Here is a 21,008-nt window from a genome sequence, read left to right as displayed (position 1 = left end):
GGCAATGTTCCATCAGCTCCTCATACTTCAGCTTCCTCCTTTCATTAGCCTCCTCCATGCCTTCCTGCAAGTCCAAACTAAACAACCCATCTACAAGTAGTAGCTTCAGACAGCACCATAGTGCCTGGTCTTAATGGTGTCTCTGATGAAGGCTGGAAATCTCCGTTGCCTTCTTAAATCGACCATTAACTACCAGTACTGTGGCGTCACTAGAATCCCAGAACTGGTTCTGGGTGCCAGTTCTATTCTTTCACCCTGCCTGTCTTGCTGGATGGTAGGTCCTACTTTGTGACTCTGCCACAGCCTTCAGCACTTGGTCAAGGCGCCATTATAATGTCCTTCATTAGCACTTTTGTGTAGCTACGAAGGATGTGGTCCAATTTCACTCTCTTTGGACATAACAGGCATGAATGAGAGTCAACTTTTCCCCATCTGAGCAGATTAGATTGAGTTGGAGGCACATCATAGACTTCCTGAATCAAGAACTTGACACGTTGAGGCTCCATACTGCAAAGCTCTTGTGTTCTAATGCCTCTCCTCATCTCCTACATGCTCCCTGCTGCCGCACCCCTACCATTCTCAATCACTGAGTACATCTCCACCTGCATCAGATTGTGCTTCTTCTTTCCCTGACTTTGTCATGCCTCTGTGATGGAATGCATTCCTTTATTTTTCTTTCAACAAAGAAAAAAAAAAAAAAAAAAACCTGTCCACACCTTGATGCCAGCTCCAGCAACTCTTGGATCAACCAAGTCCCTGTACTGTAGCACCTTTTTACTCTGTATAGTGTATTTTTCACCCTGTATACAATACTATATACTCCTCTAGGTTCGAGTAGTGACTTCAACAGGTTGGTCTGTGCAATGCAAGGCAATCAGGTTACAAAACAGATCAAGCCACCTACTTTACCCATGTAAATTTTAACAGTACTTAAGTATTTTTAAATTAACTACTTTTAATCAAGTACTGTGTTCGACTACCCACCTCTCAGTAAGTTAGAGATAGAAGTCTAAAGGGTGCCGGATCAATTCTTGCCTTGGGGCGCCAAAAACCCTTGCGGCATTTGTAGTCAGTATTAAAGACAGCATTACTGTTAAATTCATTAATATTGCATTGTCTGTCAGCACTTCGCAGTTTTTTTGAACAATACGGTATCTCGCTATTATTCCTTCTTGTCTGCCTTTTTCTTTTTAAAAAAAAAAAAAAAAAAAAAATTGTTATATTGCATTTTGTTTCCTCAAAACCATTCTCCAACCAAAATTGGACTGTGATAGTACTGGAGAAGCAGAACTAATGAAAAATAATACCAAGGGATGGCAGATGGTATGATTCTCTTACCTCTTGATGTTCTGTGCCCCCATGGAAAAACACAATGAACAGATGCTTCATATAAACATCTCTTCCTTTAATTGTGATTGCCAAACAATTTTAAGGCAGGTAAAAAAACAACCGCATTTCCAATGTACAGTTAACCTAAACTTTGATTTCAGCCGTGAAATAACTGACCCGGTAACAGCAGTGGAGTGTCTTCTCTAACACATCATCACTGGTAAACATTTAAAGATTGCAGCACTATTCACAAGATAGAACAATCACAGACGCTATGCAGGTGAATTAGAGTTGTCAGACAATGCAATCAAATTAAAAAGAATCTAAATAAGCTTTTTTATACTCTGCCGTATAACTATGTACAGGATATACACCACAGCGATGAAAAATAAAAATCGCATAGTATAGATTTACTCACACATAATACAATACAATAGACATGTGGGTACAGTCAAGTGTATACAGGTACAGTTTGGGCATTACAAGAGGGGACCACATTACAGTCACTTGAGCATGGTGTCACTTCTACAGCAGTTCCCTCCAAACATCCCGGTGATATTGCAATATCAAATACATTCAGTAATATGGTTACACAACGACATATGTTTCCTGCCAAATAGAACTACATGGCCCTTGCTGTGACTGATTTTCCTACTAAATCATTGTACATTCTCCATTTTAAAAATGGCCACATTAAGTGCCCAACGGGGGTGTTTCCAGGTTTCCTCATTGTTACAAATTAGCAGTCGGCAACTAATTTCCCATCAATGTCACATCATTAATACTCTTATAAAATCTTCATACATAAGGAAAAAAAAAAATGGTACTGGGTCCTGCCCCCCATGGGGCAACAAATAACACCAAGGAACTGATGCCACTGGATCTGCTTGTGTTCATGTGAGCTTGTCACATGCCATGGGTTCAAATTTTCCCATCATTGCCTACAAAAGAACAGAGAATCCTCAGATTTGAGCAGAAAACTAAAGATTTCAGTTACTGCTAATATATAATCTCCTCTTTTTATACTAAACAAGCCACCGTTTCATTTGCAGAGGAACATGCATATTTCCTATTTGCATCTACAATATTTCCGTAAAATATATTTTTCGTTGTTGTATGCATTTGATGTGTTCAACAATGTGCATTTTATTGCCCTGTTAATAGTTTATTAAATTTGCCTATCTGATGTTTTTTGTAAAGCAGCTTAAACTGATTACAACTATTTACTAATTTATACATCTGGGTAATTTTCACTGGTGCAATTCAGGGCAAGTATGTTGCTCAAAAGTACTCAAAAGAAGATATTTAAACCTAGGTCCTTTGAGTGAAAAGGGACAGCTCTGATCACCCTGGTACCTGCTACTCCAGTTCTCAAATTATTAGATTTTACATGTTTGTAAGTGACCGAAGACTGGCTTTATCTTCCTGTAGCTGGTTGAAAATGAGTAGGTCAGAGTGAACCGTGAGAAGTATGTGGCCTGAGCAAGGAACTTACCAGCTGCGGATGTCTGTGCTGCTACTTGCTGGCTGGAGACCACAGCTGCAGAGGTTAGACCAGAAGCCCCTAATGCTGCAGGGGTGAAAGGTCAGGTTTTCAGATAGAAATGTCAAGCCAGATATATTGCAAACCATATGCTGCCCAGACTTTATACGTACTTGACTGGGCTAAGACTTATGTAAAAGTCAATATGCATGCATCAAGCAATTAATTTTCATTCTACAAGTTTGCACATCATAAAACTTTTAATGTTTGAAATATTCTTATTTTTATTAATCTTGCCTTGATAGTGGTCATACTGCCCAGGTATGAGTGGGTAGCCCACGCCCAGGTGAGTATGATGATGGGTGTGAAGGTGTCGGGCGAAGGGGGCGTGGTCCCTTTCTCGCTCCAGTGCCCGCTCGCGTTTTGGCGATTCTCTCTCCCCTGGCTGCAGGGAACAGCATGGAATCGCATCTCATGTCAGCATGGAGACTAACCTCCACCCTGTCAGTCTACTTTGGTATAAAATATCTGCATAACCGGGTGAATTTCTTTTAAAATTCAAACACCATATGCTATATAATCCAACTTTTCTAAAAAAAAAAAAAAAAAAAGACCATCACAGAACTGGAGTGGTCACTTGGTGTTTTGAACACTCACCGTTGGGGACTGAGCATGGAAGGGCAGTTTGTGGTGCTGTAGCAGTTCCAGAGCCACGGACTCGCACTGGGACTTTCCACTCGCACCCCGGCCACTGGGAGCCACTTCCGACTCATCCCGTCCAGCAGTTTTGCCATAGAGCGGGTAGTGAAAACCTGCCAGAGGTAGAATAGCTGGGTTTCTAAATTCATGAGCAGTACAGGTGCACACGCCCACCGAGATCAACGTCTCTACAGGCTCACCTGGGTAGCTTTGCATCAGCGCAGGTGACATCACCCTGTAGGCACTGCTGCTGGGGTCACACATCTGCAGGTACGAGTAAGCATGCTGGTACTGCATGTATGATTGGTGGGGGCTAACTGGCGATGAAACAGCCACCCTGGCACCCCCAGTGTCCCCGAATGCACTTCCTGCCGCCTCTCTGTCGTCAAGTTTCTCGTGGTCTTCCGTGCATCCTGCAAGAGAGTCCTGCTGCTGGAGCTCTCCAGGCTCCAACTCGGGCCGCGTTGACGGCCCTAGGGGACCATCCCTTTCTTTAGCCTTGTCAGGACCCAACTCCTCCCCTGACTTGTCCTGGTTTTGCTGCTCAACATTTTTTGATTGGTATGGATGGTACCAAGAATGAGCTTCAGGATCCTGAATGTGGAAAAAAAAAAAAAAAAAAAAAGGTTTATGTTAAATCCAGTTATTTTTCCCAAAATATTTGAAATGTTCACTTCAGTCTGTACTGAGGAGTTTAAGTTTATTGATTTGGCCCTTGAAAGTCTGAAGTTTCATATGATGAGGGAAGAGGAGCACAGACTTGTTTCTGTAAAAATTACATTTTATATACAAAAGTATACAATTGTAAGCCATGTGGCTTGTAAATCTTCCAATAAATTCAGTAATATTTTAAAAATGCACTTATTTATGGAGTCGTTTTTCACCTAGAGGTTGTAAAGGCCTAGAGTATATTTTCCTCATTTCATTACATCACGGAGTTGTAATCATTATTCCTTGGAGTGTAACAATTTTTTAAGAAAAAATGAAGAAAACACATCCTCATGAACTTGAACAGGAAGGAAGATTCCACTTCCATGTATACAAATGCATTTTATAATCAACATGCAAAAAAATATAATTAAGGGCCTCTTCATTATTTATAACAACTCAAACATTCATTAATACTGCATACAGACAGAATACATTAAAAATCTGTTTTAAAGATATTTTGCTTAGTTTAGTACAAAACATACTTAGTCATAAGCTGAAAACAGATTAGTATGTAACCCATCAAAAGTTTTTTTTTTTTTTTTTTTTTTTTCCCCCTCCTCTCCCCCCAAGGACCTATAGCTAGTCCACTCAGAAATAGATTAAATTTTGACTTACAATTGGCTGTGATGCCCTGTTTAAAAGATTTTAAATGTTCTATATGTTAAATACTCCTGTACAGTGGTAAGAACTTGTCAAATAGTATTGGGACCAAAACCAATGTTAGCAAAAGTATTCAGCAGAGTTATACAGAAATATAGGCAAGGAATAACCACAAAACAATAAGCTCTGTATCTATTGTGGACTGCACTTCTGTTTACTCTGAGTTGTCTGCTAAATGAACGAATGTAAATAGCTTTGTCTAATTTTATACAAAAGTGCAAAATACTGTTCACCTGCAAATGAAAATAAGTTTACCCATTTACAGTGGAGCCTCTTGCTACAAATAGCCACTGGCAGGTTCCAATTGCTTAAACTGCTTCTGCTGTAGCAAAATATTAATACTGCAAAGAGATCCACAACCCCATTGAATTACAGCCTAGTGGTTTTTAAAAAATAAAATAGCCCAATAGGCTATCTAGTTGTGTAAATGAGTAAAGCCATACGTACAGGTTCATTAAGCCATATAATAAGGAAAATACTTTAATGGGAAAGGTTACTTGCTATAAACGTTACACTATGAACTGCGGAGCAACCAGTTCAAGCTGTGTACCAACTATAGAGACACCTGGTAAGTGTAGTGGTTAGAGATACTACCTTTGGATCCAAAGGTCATAGGTTCGATAACCAGCTCCAGCACCCTTCAGCAAGGTACTTACCCTTAATTGCTCCAGTAAAATTACCCAGCTGTATAAATGGGTAAATAAGTGTAAGCTTGTAATAATTGTAACCATAACTTTGTAAGTTGCTTTGGAGCAAAGCAGACGCTAAATGAATAGATGAAAATGTGTCAGGTATTCCTATTATGACAAAGTGGGGGTGGGACGACTGTAGATATTTCAGACCAGTATCATCTTTAACGCACTTAAATCTTACATAATGAAAAACATTTTGCAAAGGTGACAATTTAACTACTACACTGGTATAACAAATGTATAATACCTTTAAAAACTTACATGTGTAAAGGATAATTTTTGATCCAGTACTGTCTGCTTCACAGAATCCATGGCAAGTTTCATCTCAGCACCATCCTTGGCATTATGCTGGCTGTTCATTTCACTGACAAGTGCAGGCTTCCCTTGCTGATGCTGACTGACAGGGATGTGTTTTTCCCCCAGCTCCTCCGTCAGTCCTGGTTTGGGGCAACAGGACTTCACAGAGTCAGTGGCCTTTGATGCCACACTTGACGAAACCATCTTTGGATTCGTCTCCTCCTTTGATTGCTCTTTCGCCTCTGCTTCTTGGTTTAACTGTGTTGCTTTCTGCTCTCCAAACTGGGGTTCATCGTAGAACTTCTCGTAAGGCGGCCTGTAGGTGTTGGATAACATCAACAATTTCTGGTCCACGTAAAGACCACGTGTGTATTGCCCATAGTACAATGACTGAGCGAGGGCCGTCTGCGTCTGCATCATAGCCAGCTGGAGTTGAGACTGCGAACTTGAGTTCACCACATCGTTCTTTTTACCTTCCACATATTCGTCACTTTCCTTTTCTACACCGTCCTCTTTTACATCCTCTTTCCTGGGGCTGGCGTCATTAAGAGAGCTGACGTTTGAAAAAGAGTTGTTCGGCTGCCCAGACTGCAGGTAACCTGAGAGATAGTAAGGGTCATATCCGTGGTAGTATGGAGACTGGGCCTCTTTTCCCATTGCCTCTTGTGTTGCTGTGGTTTGAAAGCCTTTGGTGTGGCTGTCCTTGTTGGAGCTGGCATCAGAGGCTAAGCTTCCTTTGGTCCTTGTGCCCTCAGAACGACTGTCCCCTCCACCATCGTCAGCTGCATCTGATATGTCAGAGTAGGCGGGGCTGTTTGTTTTGGTGGTATTGCCGTCACCATTCGAAAGCGTACCGCCATCAAGCCTGGAAGAGGTACCAATGGAAGGGCTCGGAGCATTGTCAGTAAAAGTATACACCTTGTCTGCCTCGGCCCTAATGCTGGCCATACGGCTCTCCTGGGATTCAGACATGCCGTTTGTGGAATCCTGCTTACTCAAGTGCTCTTTCAGCAGACTTACCGGAAATTCTTTTCCCATGCCTTTTGCCAAATCCGTTTTCAAGAGCTTGTGCTCACTCTTGGGACTTCTCCCTTCTTTGCAGTCTCTGTCCTTAAATCTACGTTTCTCCTTCCTCCTGTTGTCTTTCCCAGTGACCAGGGTTGAGTTGACCAAATTTGGCTCACCGCTGCTTGACTTAGGCCTGATTGGCTTTAGAAGAGGACTTTTATTTGCTATGTGACCAACGACTGCCGGTGGCGAGGTCTGATGAGGTATGGTTCCAGCTGTGTTGCTGGTGAAGGTAGCAGTAGAGATTGCAATGAGTTTTGGCGGAGGAGGAGCAGGAGCAATAGGTCTGGTGATCTTGGACTTGGACGAACATTTATCAACTTTCCCATTTGCCTTTTTACTCTTGTCACACATACCTTTTTTGTCAATCAACCCTTCCGCTTCCAGTTTGGGCATCTCTGTTGACGAGCTCCTGTCAGTCACAAGGCAGTTCTCTAGCAACACAGTCATATTGGAGATGATTGGCAGATTACTTAAGTCATCAAGTCCCTCTTTGGTCCCTGAATTTCTGCGTACTTTAGCATTTGTTGCAGGAGCATGATCATTATTGAGTGGCACCTTCCTGTTTCTTGGCATTCCAAGTGTAGTCAGCTTAAACAGAGAACTTGTCTTTACAGGACTCTCGGTGCTCTCCGGACAGTCCAACGTTATGTTGCTGAGGGACTCCTCACAGTCTGAAATTCGGGCCTCACCTTCCACCTCAAAGTCCAGTTTGCGATCAAGGTCCAGGTGTGCATGTGTCTGGTGGTACCTGAGGCCATTGATATGTTTGTATTTCTTGTTACAGTTGGGATGTGGGCAGTCTATTAGGGTTGGTGAAGAACAACCCTGGTCTATGAATGATGGGTCGGACTTCCCCTGTGGGGTGGAGGGAGCACTCCTGGATTTAGCCCGGATTCGCTTTCCTGATTTAACATCCTCCGAGACTAAATTCAAATCGAGATCCGCAGGCGGCTTATTTTTGCGTTTCCCAGAGATCATTGAGGTGGACTTGATCTCCTCAACAGTGAAGAATGGAGGTATCCTGCAGCTGCCGATCAGGTTCAGGCTCGCCCGCCGACCTTTCCCGTGGACGCTACCACCACGGTTTTTGTGTGGCAGACCTCGAACCTTGGAGAAGCCAGGTTCAATGTCGGGAAGACTGGGAATCGCCAGTCGCATTCGCTTCCCACGACCACGCCCACCTCTCATCTCAAAATCACTTGATGGGGATTCACAAAATCTTTAAAAAGAAAAAGAAAAATGTTTATGCAAGATATTAATGCACAAAGAGCATTACACTAATTATTTGAACCATACAGAATTCCCTGTATACTGAACTCTTTTGTTCAATATGATGAGTTGCCTTACAAAATATTTCTTGGGACTATGAACTCTTCATCTTAGAGCATTTATAATATCTGAATGATGCTTTGCTCAGAGACTCAATGCTGTGGGAAAAAAATGAAAATAAGTACAATGAGAACAAAGCTGTATATGATGTATAATGCATTTATAGGGATGAAAAGCAATTCAGATGCTACTTATTTTTAGTGCTTTATTTGATTACTCTGCACAATGGAAGCTTCATTCTGCTCCTATTTCTTTTCTTTTTGATTAGTTCCACCCCCCCGCCGGATCTGATGGCCTTTCCATTTAATATAGAAGTACATTGCCCTAGTGTTTAGACAACGTACTACTTAAGATGATAGAGTTCCAAATGACATAGTCTTTACCTGGGAGGTGCCCAGTCATGCTTGGTGCAGTCTAGCAGTGTGCCCACATACGTCCGTTTTCTCCACGTTACATTCACCACGAGAACACCTACCAAGAGCCAGGAAACGCAAAGAGGAAACATTTACAAAAACAAATTAGGTCTCATTATACACTGTAGCAAGAGGAAGAGGACTGGCAGACAGACTCAGATCTAGATCAGAACAAGCTCAGTTTCACATCTCGCTGCCTTGATTGCTTGAAGGTTTACTCACATTACAAATGATGCAATATTCTTTTGTGTAGCAGTATCGCATTAAAAATCATATTTTATTTAAAAGGACCGATCACTGGGATACAGCAGTGGTTTAGCCTGATGGCAGCTTTGATGGTTGTGATTTTGGAACTGCAGGGCTACATTTTCTTTTGTATTCTTTCAGGTGCTCTTCCTGACCTCGCTTGGCTATTTCTTTTCCCGGTGTGTAATCAAGATGAAGCAGCCGGGTTTGCGGGGTGGGGGTGTGTGTGTCAGGGGGGGGGCGCTTTCTCCTGCGCTCCGTTGTGAAACAGTTGCCAGCATCCCCCTCGCTTGCTGTCCTTCTCAAATAATTGCCTTCGTTGGCAGGCAGCCAGCTTGCGCTTTGCCCTGGTGGGCGATGCTCAAGCTCAAAGAACGACCAGCGCTTCCAGTGGGTCTCCACAGACAAACTGTCACTTCCCGTCTCATTTGCATAGGCTGCCACTGGGCCCTCGTGCACAATGGTGAGAAGAACAATGGGAAGAGAGGGACGGAAGACCAGGAAATTAGCTAATCGCCTTTTTAAGGATGAGCCAGCAACGTCCCCGAGCTCAGCCGCCTGCGTTACTGCAAAACGTTTTGCCAACACACCACGTAGGTCAGCTAACAAATACATTTCTTACGTTAGTGGTAAATTAAAACCATAAGCATACCGTTATCTGCATTTCTAGTTCACGGTCTTCTCATGTCTTAGTTTGCCTAGAACTCTCTCTATAGGAGGAATTATAAACACACAAAGAAAATGGTTAAAGATCAAAACAGCAGTATTGAGGATATGAAGCTATATCTTCCTACAGGCAGCTGATAGTGTAGTGGTTAGAGCTGCTACCTTTGGACCCAAAGACTGAAGATTCAAATCCCACCACCAGCTGTAGTACCCTTGAGCAAGGTACTCAACCCAACTTGCTCCAGTAAAATTATAGAACTGTATAAATGAGTAAATAATTGAGTGGCTTAACATTGTATGTCGCTTTGGAGAAACGCATCAGCAAAATGAATAAATGTCAATGTATCCTTCACTACTGTTCTACCTGCTGCCTCTTAAAGCAAACCTTCATAATATTTGCACTGGCAAGAGTATCTTAAGTTGTGCTTAAAGGATAAAACTGGCAGTTTTTTTTTTTCTTTTCTTTTCTTTAAATGGCTGCTTCACAAGACATTTAAAAAGGAAAAGGGGGGGATGTTCCTCAGGGGTATAGTTGTAGGCAGATAAACGTGAGCACTGTTAGAAGTTCTCAGCTTGCAGTGGAAAATGGTTGAAAATGTTAGAATTCTACTAATGTGTCACTTCCCGTTGCAGAGATCTTTTATTTCGCCCCTTTGTCAAAAAGGGAAAAGACATCAACTGCTCTAGCAGAAATAAACAAGAGCAAAACCTAATCTTATTTAGGAACCCTAGAAAAGGAAAAGCAAGAGGAATTTCATGCAAACCGTCTGAATAAAGAGGAAAAATATCTGTTACATTCTAATACGTGAAAGCATGTTATGCAGCATTTAATGGAGGTTAAAATTTGATATTTCTAAGAGCTGCTGTGTTCAAAAAGTGGTCTGCACCCACTGCAATGGGCACGTCTAGGTCGAGCACCCGGCACAGGTGCAAGTTTAGCTTTCCGTGCACGGACAGAGATGCGGGAAGCACAACGGACACTGCAGTGGATGCGGCTCGAAAGTCTGAGTAATCACTTTCTCTTTTTCAAATGGGATCCGCACCTCGGATCCTGGCGGGCCAAGGACACCCCTGCCCAGCGAGAACGCGGCGGCGGCAGCGATGCCGGGCAGCACGCAGGCGCCCGGAGACTCGCGAGCTCCGAGGCGACAGTCGCTCTCTCACGGGGGACGTCCGATTGGCCGAGATCCACCACATCCACCCCAGTCACATGGGGCTGGCAGCACGACATGGAATTAAAGAGACTGTGGCATCTTTTAATTGAACTGCAGCTCCACCTTAACACACAAAAAGATTTGAATGCCGATACTCTTCTTCCGGAAGAACCCAGCACGGACTCGTTTTCCTTCTCCCCATCTTACTGATGCGAGTAAAAGGGTCACATCGTTTTTGCAGCAGTTTTCTCGGCGGCGCTTCAAAGAAAAGTGTCAACAAAGGGAGGCGATTAGATAACCCCCATCAACAAAGCAGCCACTTTTCCGGCAAAGAGTTAACATGCCGCTGGCAGACCAGCGTAAGCATATCGAAATGGGCGCAGGGACAATTCACAGCACCCCCATGTCCCGCCCACCCGGCTGCACCCCTCCCCTGCGCTGCGCCAAGCCCTCTCATGCCCGCCGAGCAGCGCGGAGACACGCGTCGCTCCGATCCACCCTCTCCGACACCCAAGCACCCCCGGCGTTCACAGAAAGAGGGATGCCGTCCCAGGGAGCCGCCGGCCCGCCCACTCTCCAGAGCTCAGTCCGCAGCCCGAATTAACCAAGGGCATCATCTCTGCTGATTAACATGCCAACTGGCTCTCTGCAGCTTGCGGGAGGCCTGCTCTGCGCCGAGACAATGGCCGCATCCACATGTGCTCCCGATTCAAGCGTTCTCCAACACCGCACATGCCCCTTTCATTTATCCTCGTTACAGTCACGCAGCGACGTGGGGGGAAACGGAGACGAGCGCTCCGAAACCGTTCCAAGCACAATGTAGCATCCAGGGTTTATTCAAACAATAGCGCTTTTGTTCATACTGGGATGGACTCTGACATTGCTGACCTTTCAGCTACTGTAAAACCATTTCCCCCACAAACACTGCTTATGCACGGCGCATACAAATTAGAGCCTGATCACGTTTTTTGTTGTTATATTAGCCCAAGCACCTGCAGCTTCTGAGCTGGCATAAAGACGTGCTGCTTTTGGGCATTTCGGGAGCAGCTTCTCTTCTTATGAGGCCTTTTATTCAGGTTCTGGCTCTTCATCCCGCTGTCAACCTGTGTGACAACATGGTAAGCCTCACGTGCACCAGCTGAAATTCAGTCCGGTGAAGCTCTTCACAGCAAAATGCCATTTGGCCGAGATTCTTTGACGTGGCTTATTATTGATCCAGGTAAGACACCATTTTGTTCATTAAATCTGAAAACTGAGTTGTGCTCCAAAAAGACCATTTTCACTTGGTCATAATTTGGACCAGCCAAGAATTCAGAAGTGCTCATTTGTCAAGATGTGTATTTGCCCAAAATCAGTACATGAGGAGACAATGTAAGAGCAAATTTTTTTTCCATTGCCTTAACACCTCACAACACAATCCGTAAAGGAGACAATGAAATGATTCATATAGTAGTACAAAAAAATATTTAACTATTATCTGAGTGTCTCTATACATAGGTGCTAAAGGCAAAATTCATTACTGCTGTTCAGCAAGATACCACAATATTTTGCATTGGTCTCATTTAACTAGAAGTAGCTATAAATACTGAAATATTCCATTTGACGTAACCAGGACCGCAGGAATAGAGTCCAAACCCACCTTCCTCCGTCTCGTGCCACACAATGCCCTCTAGGTTGACCGTGGTCCCAGGTTCGCATGGCCCGAGGAGGGCCGGGTCGGTGCCATTCCCCACCTCGCGTGTGTTGGTTCCTATGGACCGTGTCCGAACCAGAAGCTGCTCCGATGGAGAGGAAATGGGCGGGTACAGGTGGACGTATGGGGTTGGCGCTTGAGAAGCTGGAGGCAGGGACACAGGCACTGTGAACATGGAATCTGCCTGTGGGAGAAAAATTACAATTAGATGTAAATTTCACCTGCAAATTGCGACAAGGAAAAATAAGGGGAAAAAAAAACATTTCAATTGCACCTTACAGCACAATACTCTGCTCAGTTTCACCTTTGATACAATACTGGAATAGGAACATATACTGAGGCTTCCCTGCTAACATATTTAAGTATTTCAGCTGCTACAATGTAATAAAGTTCAACTAAAATTGTTTGTCAATTTAATACATACAAAAAAAAAAAAACCCAGCATATGGGGGAAGTCATTCTGTAAAAGGCTGAATCAGTTTATCCTGGACAAATTCCATGTTAATATTATTGTGATCATGTTTTCATTATCATTATAGCATAAACATAGGTAGAACAGATTATGGATGAGAAATGTTCAGTGCGGTGGGACTAAATAGTGCTTACTGAATCATCCCCAATTCAGAAAAGGGATTAACATCTATTTTTTTTTCCTACCCCATGTTTTGTACAATGTGTTGGTTTTTTTGTATTGCTTTTTGTGCTTTTGTTCTGCAGGTAAAAAGTAGCTGCAGCTCAGGTCGCTTCGACAAGCAGTCTCAGTGTTTCTCGCTTATTTAAGGAGTCCCGTGTCACACATTCCACCCCTACATTCACCACATTTCACGATGGAAAGCATCAGCAGCCCACAAGACAGACGAAAACAAAAGTAGAAGAATATAAGTATATAGCTGCTCTATAAAGAGTACAGTACATTATATTCTTGCCTGTTGTTGGTGGCCAAGGGGAAACAAATGGCATTGGTATTACGTGCACACCTGTCAAACCAGTCCCTGAAGCGTGACTGCGATCTTAGCAACTGGAGTGTGGAATTACTCATGTCTCTTCACAGAAGATGGAAATGCAGCTTGGTTGACCTGGTCATTTGAGTTGTGTATAATTCAGAAAAAACAACCAAGCAAGACTGGAGGACTGGGGGAGATATCAGCTACCTGCTAAGAACCAATGTAATAAGAGAATCCCCAGTAAGCATAAAATTACATTTACTTTCTTGATGCCTTTCCCCAAAGCAACTTACATGGTTAAGCTACTTATTTACATTTATACAGTCGGGTAATTTTACTAGAGCGATTCAGGGTAAGCCCCATCTTCAGGGGGATTGGCTGTAGGGGGATGTGAACCTGGGTCCTTTGAGTTCAAGACAGCAGCTCTAACCACTATGCTCCCTGCTGCCCCATCTATGAATAATGCATAACAGGAGACTGCAGCGCAAACAGAGCAGCATAGAAGCATCTTACAATATGAAGAAATTAAAGCAAACATTTTGTTCAGCGCCCAAGCCAGACCCTGCCCCTATCTGCATCTGTGGATGAACTAGTTATAGAGAGTAGTAACGCAATAACATCTAAAATATAATCTAAACCCCAGGCAATGGCAGCTGCCCAAGTCAATCCGCTACAGATACGAACAGGTAGAAGAAGGTCTACCATGTCGATATATGGGACCTCAGAGGTGATTTCTTCACGGCGTTACCAGAAATTGAACACAAAGGCAGACAAAATATAGCATTATCACGGTTTCCCTCAGAAAGCCCCTCCCAGGGCTCAAACACTAAAAGGCATATAAAACACTTCAAACACAAAGCGAAGCAGCAGTATTCATGCAGGATTTTATGGGCTTTATTATACTCAAGTTTTAAACAAAGATCTGGTCTCCAGACCACACCAGGGATGCCAAGCTGAGCCACTTCAATTGCTTTTAGTATCTGAAAGCCCACACTCATTCTTTTATAGGTTTGCACAATAATCTCTCCGTTACATATCATGCCGTCTGGGTACGAGGGTTTGCAGGGCCAGGTCAAAATACCTCACTGAATTTCAAGCCACAAGAGAAATAAGGAGCAGCTCCGTATCATTTTATAGAAGTACGCATCACCTGATCCTGGACCAAACCAGCCTAACGTGTGCCGAGCCCTTTGCTTTAATCCAAATCTTCATTTATTTACTTGGCTTAAGGCATATACCATTTTCACAATGACAGCAGCAAACCCCATCACAGCTGGCGTGAGGATAGACTGGAAACCAGAAGATTCTCCGAAATCACACAGCAACATTTTAACATCAAATTCAAGCAATAAGGAAAACAAGTATGTAAGAAAAATGAAAAGCAGAGGACATACCAGACAGGTGTGAACAGTGGGTCAGATTCACATAGTCACTTTTTTTTTTTTGTTTTAAAAAGAATAATGTCATCCCAAATTAACTGCAAATGAAGGTTTTGTCCAGGTCAGAGGTTCTAAACCTTTCTAGACCACAGATTCTTAAGAATCTTAATAAAGCTGAAGAGCACCTCACAGAAAAACCTCCATAAATAAGCCAGGAGAAAATACCAGTCAATTTAATGCCCTGGAATTTAGTAACCACCACACAATTGTTTCACAGGTCATAACATTTTTCTTTTAACAGTTATTTTGAAAGCAGGTCAACCTTCATGGACCAAGGGTTAAGAAACCTGCTCTAGGCCCAGAGGAACAAGTGATCCAGGAGATAATAATGATAATACTGATGATTATGATGTGTGACATAGGAACAGAGATTTCTCTCAGACTTTGACCATTAAATTATAAGCAAGTTATAATATGGACAGTTTGTCCTGATTGCACAGTTGAATTTATACTGAAGCCATTAGGAGTAAGTAACCTGCTCAAGGTGACTTAAAACTGGATCTTTAATGTTAGGTTGACACTATATATAAGCAAGTGCTGGACATCCTCAGACTAAAATACTGGTGAGCTGCACACAAGAAAGCAAAATTATACCTGATATGCAGTGGTGTAAGGGCTTATAAGAACACCTTATATTAAAGCCTGTTAACTGCTAGATGCATGTTGTATATTCTGTTTGTTCCGACACACAAGTCTGGAAGAGGGATTGGTGATAAATCTTGGGTGTAACACTGCAGAGGCCAGAAGGGAGTAATGCTTTACACCACACTCATTTCATGAAACACTGATTATTCTGCAAAACTTCACAGAATACATGTATAGCAAAGTTTTGGTGTTCTACTAGTTGAGATTTAGGTCTCAGTGTAATTATGGCTGACCTTCCTTTTTACTGCTAAAGTATTGTTCAAGGACTTGACTCAAACTAAAATTTCATGAAGATGTTAAAAAAATCTAGATTAAGTCAAGTTCTCTTCCCAGCTCATACGATTGTATCCAACACACACAGGTGCCCTCTGATTCTCTGAGTAATAAAGGGGTACATGCTGTCATAGTTTTTAATTAAAACATATGAGGTTGAATGAGTCATTCAGGCCCAGTTTGGTGTCTGTGAGAATACATCTACTTTGTATTCATGTGGTAACTGCAGCAGCTGGTGTAGTGATTAAGGAACTGGTTTCAGGTACAGATCCAACACCAGAAACTGATGCCGTATCCTTTATAAAAGGGATTAAACCTCAGTTCTGCAGTTTACACCCCCCAGCTGAAATGAAAGTAAGGCATTATGACATGCAATGCTGATATGTAAAATTGCCAAACATTCATATTCTGTTTAACATTGTTGCACTGTTCCATGTAGCACTTTAAACAGATTGCCTTAAAAAAAGTGAACAATCACTATTTAAACACAATGCTCTGGGGCAGGATAACATGTCTCTCTTAGAACACTGAAAACAAATACATAGTCAATAGCACACACTAAATGGATTTTCCATTGCATGTTGACCTTAATCACTATCTTTATTTTAGGATCATTAGTAGTATGAGCCCCATTCAAATTGTAATGTAAAGCTTTTTTTTTTTTTTTTTTTTTTTAAAAAAAAAGGACCATCTCTGTTACCCTCTACATATTTTCACCTACTAGCATCATTAATGTATCACAAGATCTCCAGTGCAGTTCATGAAAGACAGCAACTGTTTCAAAGGTACTTAAATATCCTACGTAGACTAGAGATGATGGAGTTGTAGATAATAGGTTGAATAACGGAATTCGTGGAATAAAAGCGGAAAAAAAAAAAAAAAAAAACCTGATCACAGCAGTGTGAGAATGAACCTGTTGTTTATAGAAACTGGCAAAATTAATTCATTTTAACTTGAAGACTGAAGCCCTGGGGGTAAGTGTTAATGAAATGTCAATTTCTGGGGAGAAAAAAAGAAAAATGAATGATTCAACATTTGAGAGGACCAAACAAACCCTGGAAAATCGCTCAAAAATGTTTCACATGATTTTATGTCGGGTCAGTTGTAAACAACACGTTCGACCGATATTTCTAAGTAATAACGAATAAGTGATGGACCCGTTAATGCAATAAAAACACATAGAATTAAATGATGTGGCATATAGTGATGGCGACTGCTGATAAACAAAAGACCCATAATTCCATCATAACTGGATGTTTTGATGTGCAAATTGTTGTGCCATTATGCCTGGCTTCACATTCTTGCTGCCCGTCTTTGTTTACTGTGGACCCTCAAACCATCAGTCCGTGATTGTTATTAATTAATAACAATATCCATCTTATTTACCTGCTTGAGGGATTTATTCAAATTAATCTAACAATGCAACAATCGCATTAAAACATTAAACTTGTTCCCTTTAAGAAGCAATTGCGCTTCTTCCCTCAACACACATGATTCAGTGTTTGATGTAGAACTGAAATAATAATAATAATAATAATAATAATAATAATAATGACATATCAGCGTGCGCGTGCTTCCCACACAGAGAGCGTGCGTTGCTTTTACGCGTGCGTTTAATTATAACACTTAAGATTTGTGTGTCAACCCCAACGCCCACGTATACACACACACACGACGAGTGCAGCCAGTGTGTGTACAGGAAACTGTTGGGAGAATTATGACATTTCTCCCAGATCTGAGGCTGTAAACATTCCAGACAGAGAGACATGATCTCAGCACCGCAGGCCCACTTCAGTCTGTCTCGGGAATAACGACTTAATACCCAAGACACAATCACGTTAAAACGAAGAAACACTGCAGTCTGACCGAACCCGTTAAATCCGTATGTGCTGCAACAGAAAAATAAGGACCGTTAACTGAAACAATATTATAAGTAGCGATACATGAAGAAAAACTGCCCCAGTCATAGAATAAGCGGGTTTTAATAAGAGTGACGGAGGAGCCTGTGTGTTATATGTTTATTTAATACTTATGGCAGTTTGAGACTCTCCCCTCCAGCTGCACCTGGAAGCAGCTTTTTATTCAATTTATTGTATATACAATGCATATTATATTATATTATATTATATTATATTATATTGAGACCAGGGGTAAGGGGGGCGGGGGGGGAGTTGCCTTCCCTCCCCACACCGCAGTACCTCAGCAGCCCTTCCTTCGCACTCCAGAGACCGAGGCAGAAGGAACTTCATTTAATGGCCATTTTGTGTCGCCGCATGAAGTTGTTAATAACCGTGACCGCCATCTACTCCGCAGCCTGCGGGAAGAGAGTCCGCTCCTCCGCACGCACAGTCGCGGCGGCTCCCGCTGAGAAGCGCAAATATAATTAATGTCTAAGAACTGCACGAGCGTAGGGGCTGGGGGGGGATTTCACCGCGCTCGAGGGTGGTGGGGGGGGTCGTTTTAAGAATACACTCCCCCCCCCTCCCACCACCACCCCAGCCAGCCTGATGTGGAATAATAACAATAATAATAGAGCATCTCCAAGCACCTCACCTTGTCGGCTTTGGGCCTCTTGGCAGGTGCGGCGGCGGTGTCGTCATCGCTCCTCTTGCCCACACCAGCGCTGTCCATTACTCCACAGTCCACGCCGTTCTTCGCCGTGTCTCCGGCGCCGCCGCCGTCTCCGCTGCCGCACGGACTGCCTTTGCTTCCCGGCGCGTACACGTTGCCAAGTTGCCAGCTCGCGTGCGCGGCATCCTGCCTCTCCCGCTTGGCCCTGCTGCCGCCGTCCCGCTCCCTCTTCGCGCTCCTGCTCTGAGTCCTGCCGCTCTTCTCCTCCTTGCCTCTGGCGCACTGCTCGCCGCTTGCGCGCGCGCCGCCGACCGCCTGGCCCGGCGCCGGGTTCATGGTCGCGAGCGCCTCCACGGAGCGTCCTTGAGCGTCCTGGCTCGCGCCCGCGCATGTCTCGGGGGCGCCGTACGGCGCGGACGGCGACGCGGATTTGCTGGCGTCCCTGGGAGTTTTGCTCCGCTTCACTTTCCCCCTGCCGCCCTCCCGGGCGCCGCCGCTCCCCTGGGGGACGGAGGGCTGCGCGGAGGCGAACGCGAGGCCGTCGGATGCGGCGGCTGATGTCGCGGCGTTGGCGCAAGCGGACCCCATCCCTTCGTACTCCTTCGTGCTGCCTTTGGCGCTGCCCAGGCGGTTCATCTCCAGCTTCTGTCGGTCCTTCTCCAAATCTGCATCCAGGTCGATGATCAGATCGCCCACCCCGATCTCCCAGTCATCGCCGCTGTCGTAGGTCTCAACGCCGCTCGGATCCGCGCTCCTCTCACCCACGGGGATGACTGACATCCTGGAGAGGAGGATTTTTCTCAGAAAAGCGGTGATGTGTCCGCCGTCTTCAGAATAGGAGGGCACTCGTTTTTCCTTTTTTTTTGCCAATCTAACGGGCCCTTCTCTTTGCAAGAATCCTTAAAATGGCCATCAGGTTCATTACGCCCCTCTGCTAATCAAAGCCGAAGAGGGAAAGTTGGTCCGCTTTTTAGGCTGCATGTCTTGCGTGAACTTGGAGCCCTGACCTCCTCCTGCTTCAGGCTGTCTGGCGTTTGGCTTTCCGAAAAGAAAGGGAATAATTAAAGGAAATAATCACAGAAGCCCTTTTTTCTGCTGTCAGTGCAAACTATGATTGGGTATTTAAATTCACATTTAGCATGGGGGGAGGGGGGTGCCAATGCAATATTACAAGTAATGTATTTTTTTTTTTCTGCACAATCGTTCAAACGTCGGACCTGATTGACCTATTCCCCACATAAAAACCCAGCTATGTATTTTTCTTCTTTTTTTTTTTTTTTTTTAAAGCTCTGTAAGCACCTCCCGTGGGTTGTCACGTAGAATACAGAACGGACTGATGTCTTCATGAAAACAGCGCACTCTTACCTCATTCTCCGTCAAACATGTTTCCCCTTCATTAAGAGTGAAAGAATTAATTATTCGGACCCCACGCTGTTCATTTTTTGCTACCACAAATCTAAATCGATGTGCATTTAAATGCCACCGACAGAATTAATTATTCAATATATTCCTCTCCCCCCCTTTGGCAAATATATGGAGATCTCCGTGATTTCCTCGCCTTCCGTGGAGACCGGGGGTGGGGGGGGATTGCACATGGTGAGCCCACGGCACCGACGGTGTTTGCGTGAGAAAAACGGAACGGAGGAGCCCACGATCGAGTTCGCAAACTTCACGCGCGTCGCTCGCGACAGTCCACGGCGGCGTTACAAAACCCACGGGCAGCAGCCTGTGACAGATTTTTTTTTTTTTTTTTTTTGCAAGCCCCTGGGATAAATTTTCGAGCGGAAAAAAAAAGCGTTGATGAAAAATATGGGGTGGATTGTGATGTCTGCCTGGATTGGCACCGCCTCATCATGTGTTTTTATTCATCGCTACTGTTCAGGTTACAGGTTAACAAATCGATATAATCGATTAAGTTAAAGCCAAATTAATCGAGCCGCCGTTCGGTTTTGGAAATAAAGGTGGACGCATGATGTGTTGTTGCTGGTGAAAGTAGCCCTAAGCATCGCTGCTTGAGGAGAGCAAGTGATGACTGCAGTCATCAAAACCGACACACGCGCTATATCACTAGACTGACAAAATCATCTCTCACCTGTTAAAAGCTCTCTCTCATTCTGAATGCACATGCTCTACCCTGTGCATCGCGCAATATTTGCTAGAGCTGCTTCTGCAGCATCATCATGAGCCACGTCTCCTAAGCAGCTATGTCACAAAACACACCAGGAGTCAATCGGTTAATTATTTTATTCCACAGAATAATCAGTCAAAATATGCCTCGCCCCTTCTCCACCAGCATGCTTTTCTTCATGAATTCAGGTTTTGTTGTTTTTGAAAATTTAATTGCCACTATAGCAGCTGTCATAATGATTCCCATTTATAATAACACCATCAATTATTACGCGCCCGCAAACTGCACGTATGATTACAACACCGAGCGAGTCTCGCGCGGCGAAAGCCAAGCATGAACCGCACGAGCGTCCCTTTGTTCTAAACGCCTCTCTGAGCGCAGCCAATGGGATATCCGGGTTGTGAAATGGCGGTTTCTGATTGGTCAAATTCTTTCCTTCATTTGAAGAGCTGCTCTTTGCGCTTCAGGACTGATAGACGTCCGATGTGTGAAAGAACATTTAGAACAAATAGCTCAAATATACTACATCGATCATGTTGCACGTGCCATTTCGCAGTTATGTTGG

At 43.7% G+C, this 21,008-nt stretch overlaps 1 protein-coding gene across 2 annotated transcripts; it reads right to left on the bottom strand.

The window, feature by feature from the left end:
• Positions 1 to 1,274: 1,274 nt before the first annotated feature.
• znf608 (zinc finger protein 608) lies at positions 1,275 to 20,740 on the bottom strand. Of its 2 annotated transcripts, none has more exons than XM_029259749.1 (10): positions 20,408 to 20,740; positions 18,298 to 19,353; positions 12,390 to 12,627; positions 8,655 to 8,742; positions 5,836 to 8,161; positions 3,712 to 4,105; positions 3,470 to 3,624; positions 3,110 to 3,257; positions 2,825 to 2,899; positions 1,275 to 2,270 (listed from the first exon to the last, which is right to left on the bottom strand). In XM_029259749.1, exons 2-10 carry the CDS (start codon positions 19,093 to 19,095, stop codon positions 2,251 to 2,253), a joined length of 4,242 nt encoding a protein of 1,413 aa, XP_029115582.1. In that variant the 5' UTR covers positions 19,096 to 19,353; positions 20,408 to 20,740; the 3' UTR covers positions 1,275 to 2,250. The 2 variants fall into 2 exon arrangements, with proteins under 2 accessions (XP_029115582.1, XP_029115581.1); XM_029259748.1 differs by lacking the exon at positions 20,408 to 20,740 and adding an exon at positions 19,681 to 19,999.
• Positions 20,741 to 21,008: the final 268 nt, after the last annotated feature.

Source organism: Scleropages formosus, chromosome 17 (genome assembly GCF_900964775.1).
Source record: "Scleropages formosus chromosome 17, fSclFor1.1, whole genome shotgun sequence".
Lineage (NCBI taxonomy): Eukaryota > Metazoa > Chordata > Actinopteri > Osteoglossiformes > Osteoglossidae > Scleropages > Scleropages formosus.
Note: the sequence above shows the minus strand (reverse complement) of the source record. Positions and strands in the feature narration are given on the sequence as shown.

Excerpts from the sequence above, each read along its gene's own strand:
- znf608 (XM_029259749.1), bottom strand. The coding sequence starts at position 19,095 with ATGTCAGTCATCCCCGTGGGTGAGAGGAGCGCGGATCCGAGCGGCGTT. Across the intron at positions 12,628-18,297 it reads AGAGGCCCAAAGCCGACAAG|GCAGATTCCATGTTCACAGT; the intron begins GTGAGGTGCTTG and ends TTTCTCCCACAG. Across the intron at positions 3,258-3,469 it reads TCCATGCTCAGTCCCCAACG|CCAGGGGAGAGAGAATCGCC; the intron begins GTGAGTGTTCAA and ends TGTTCCCTGCAG.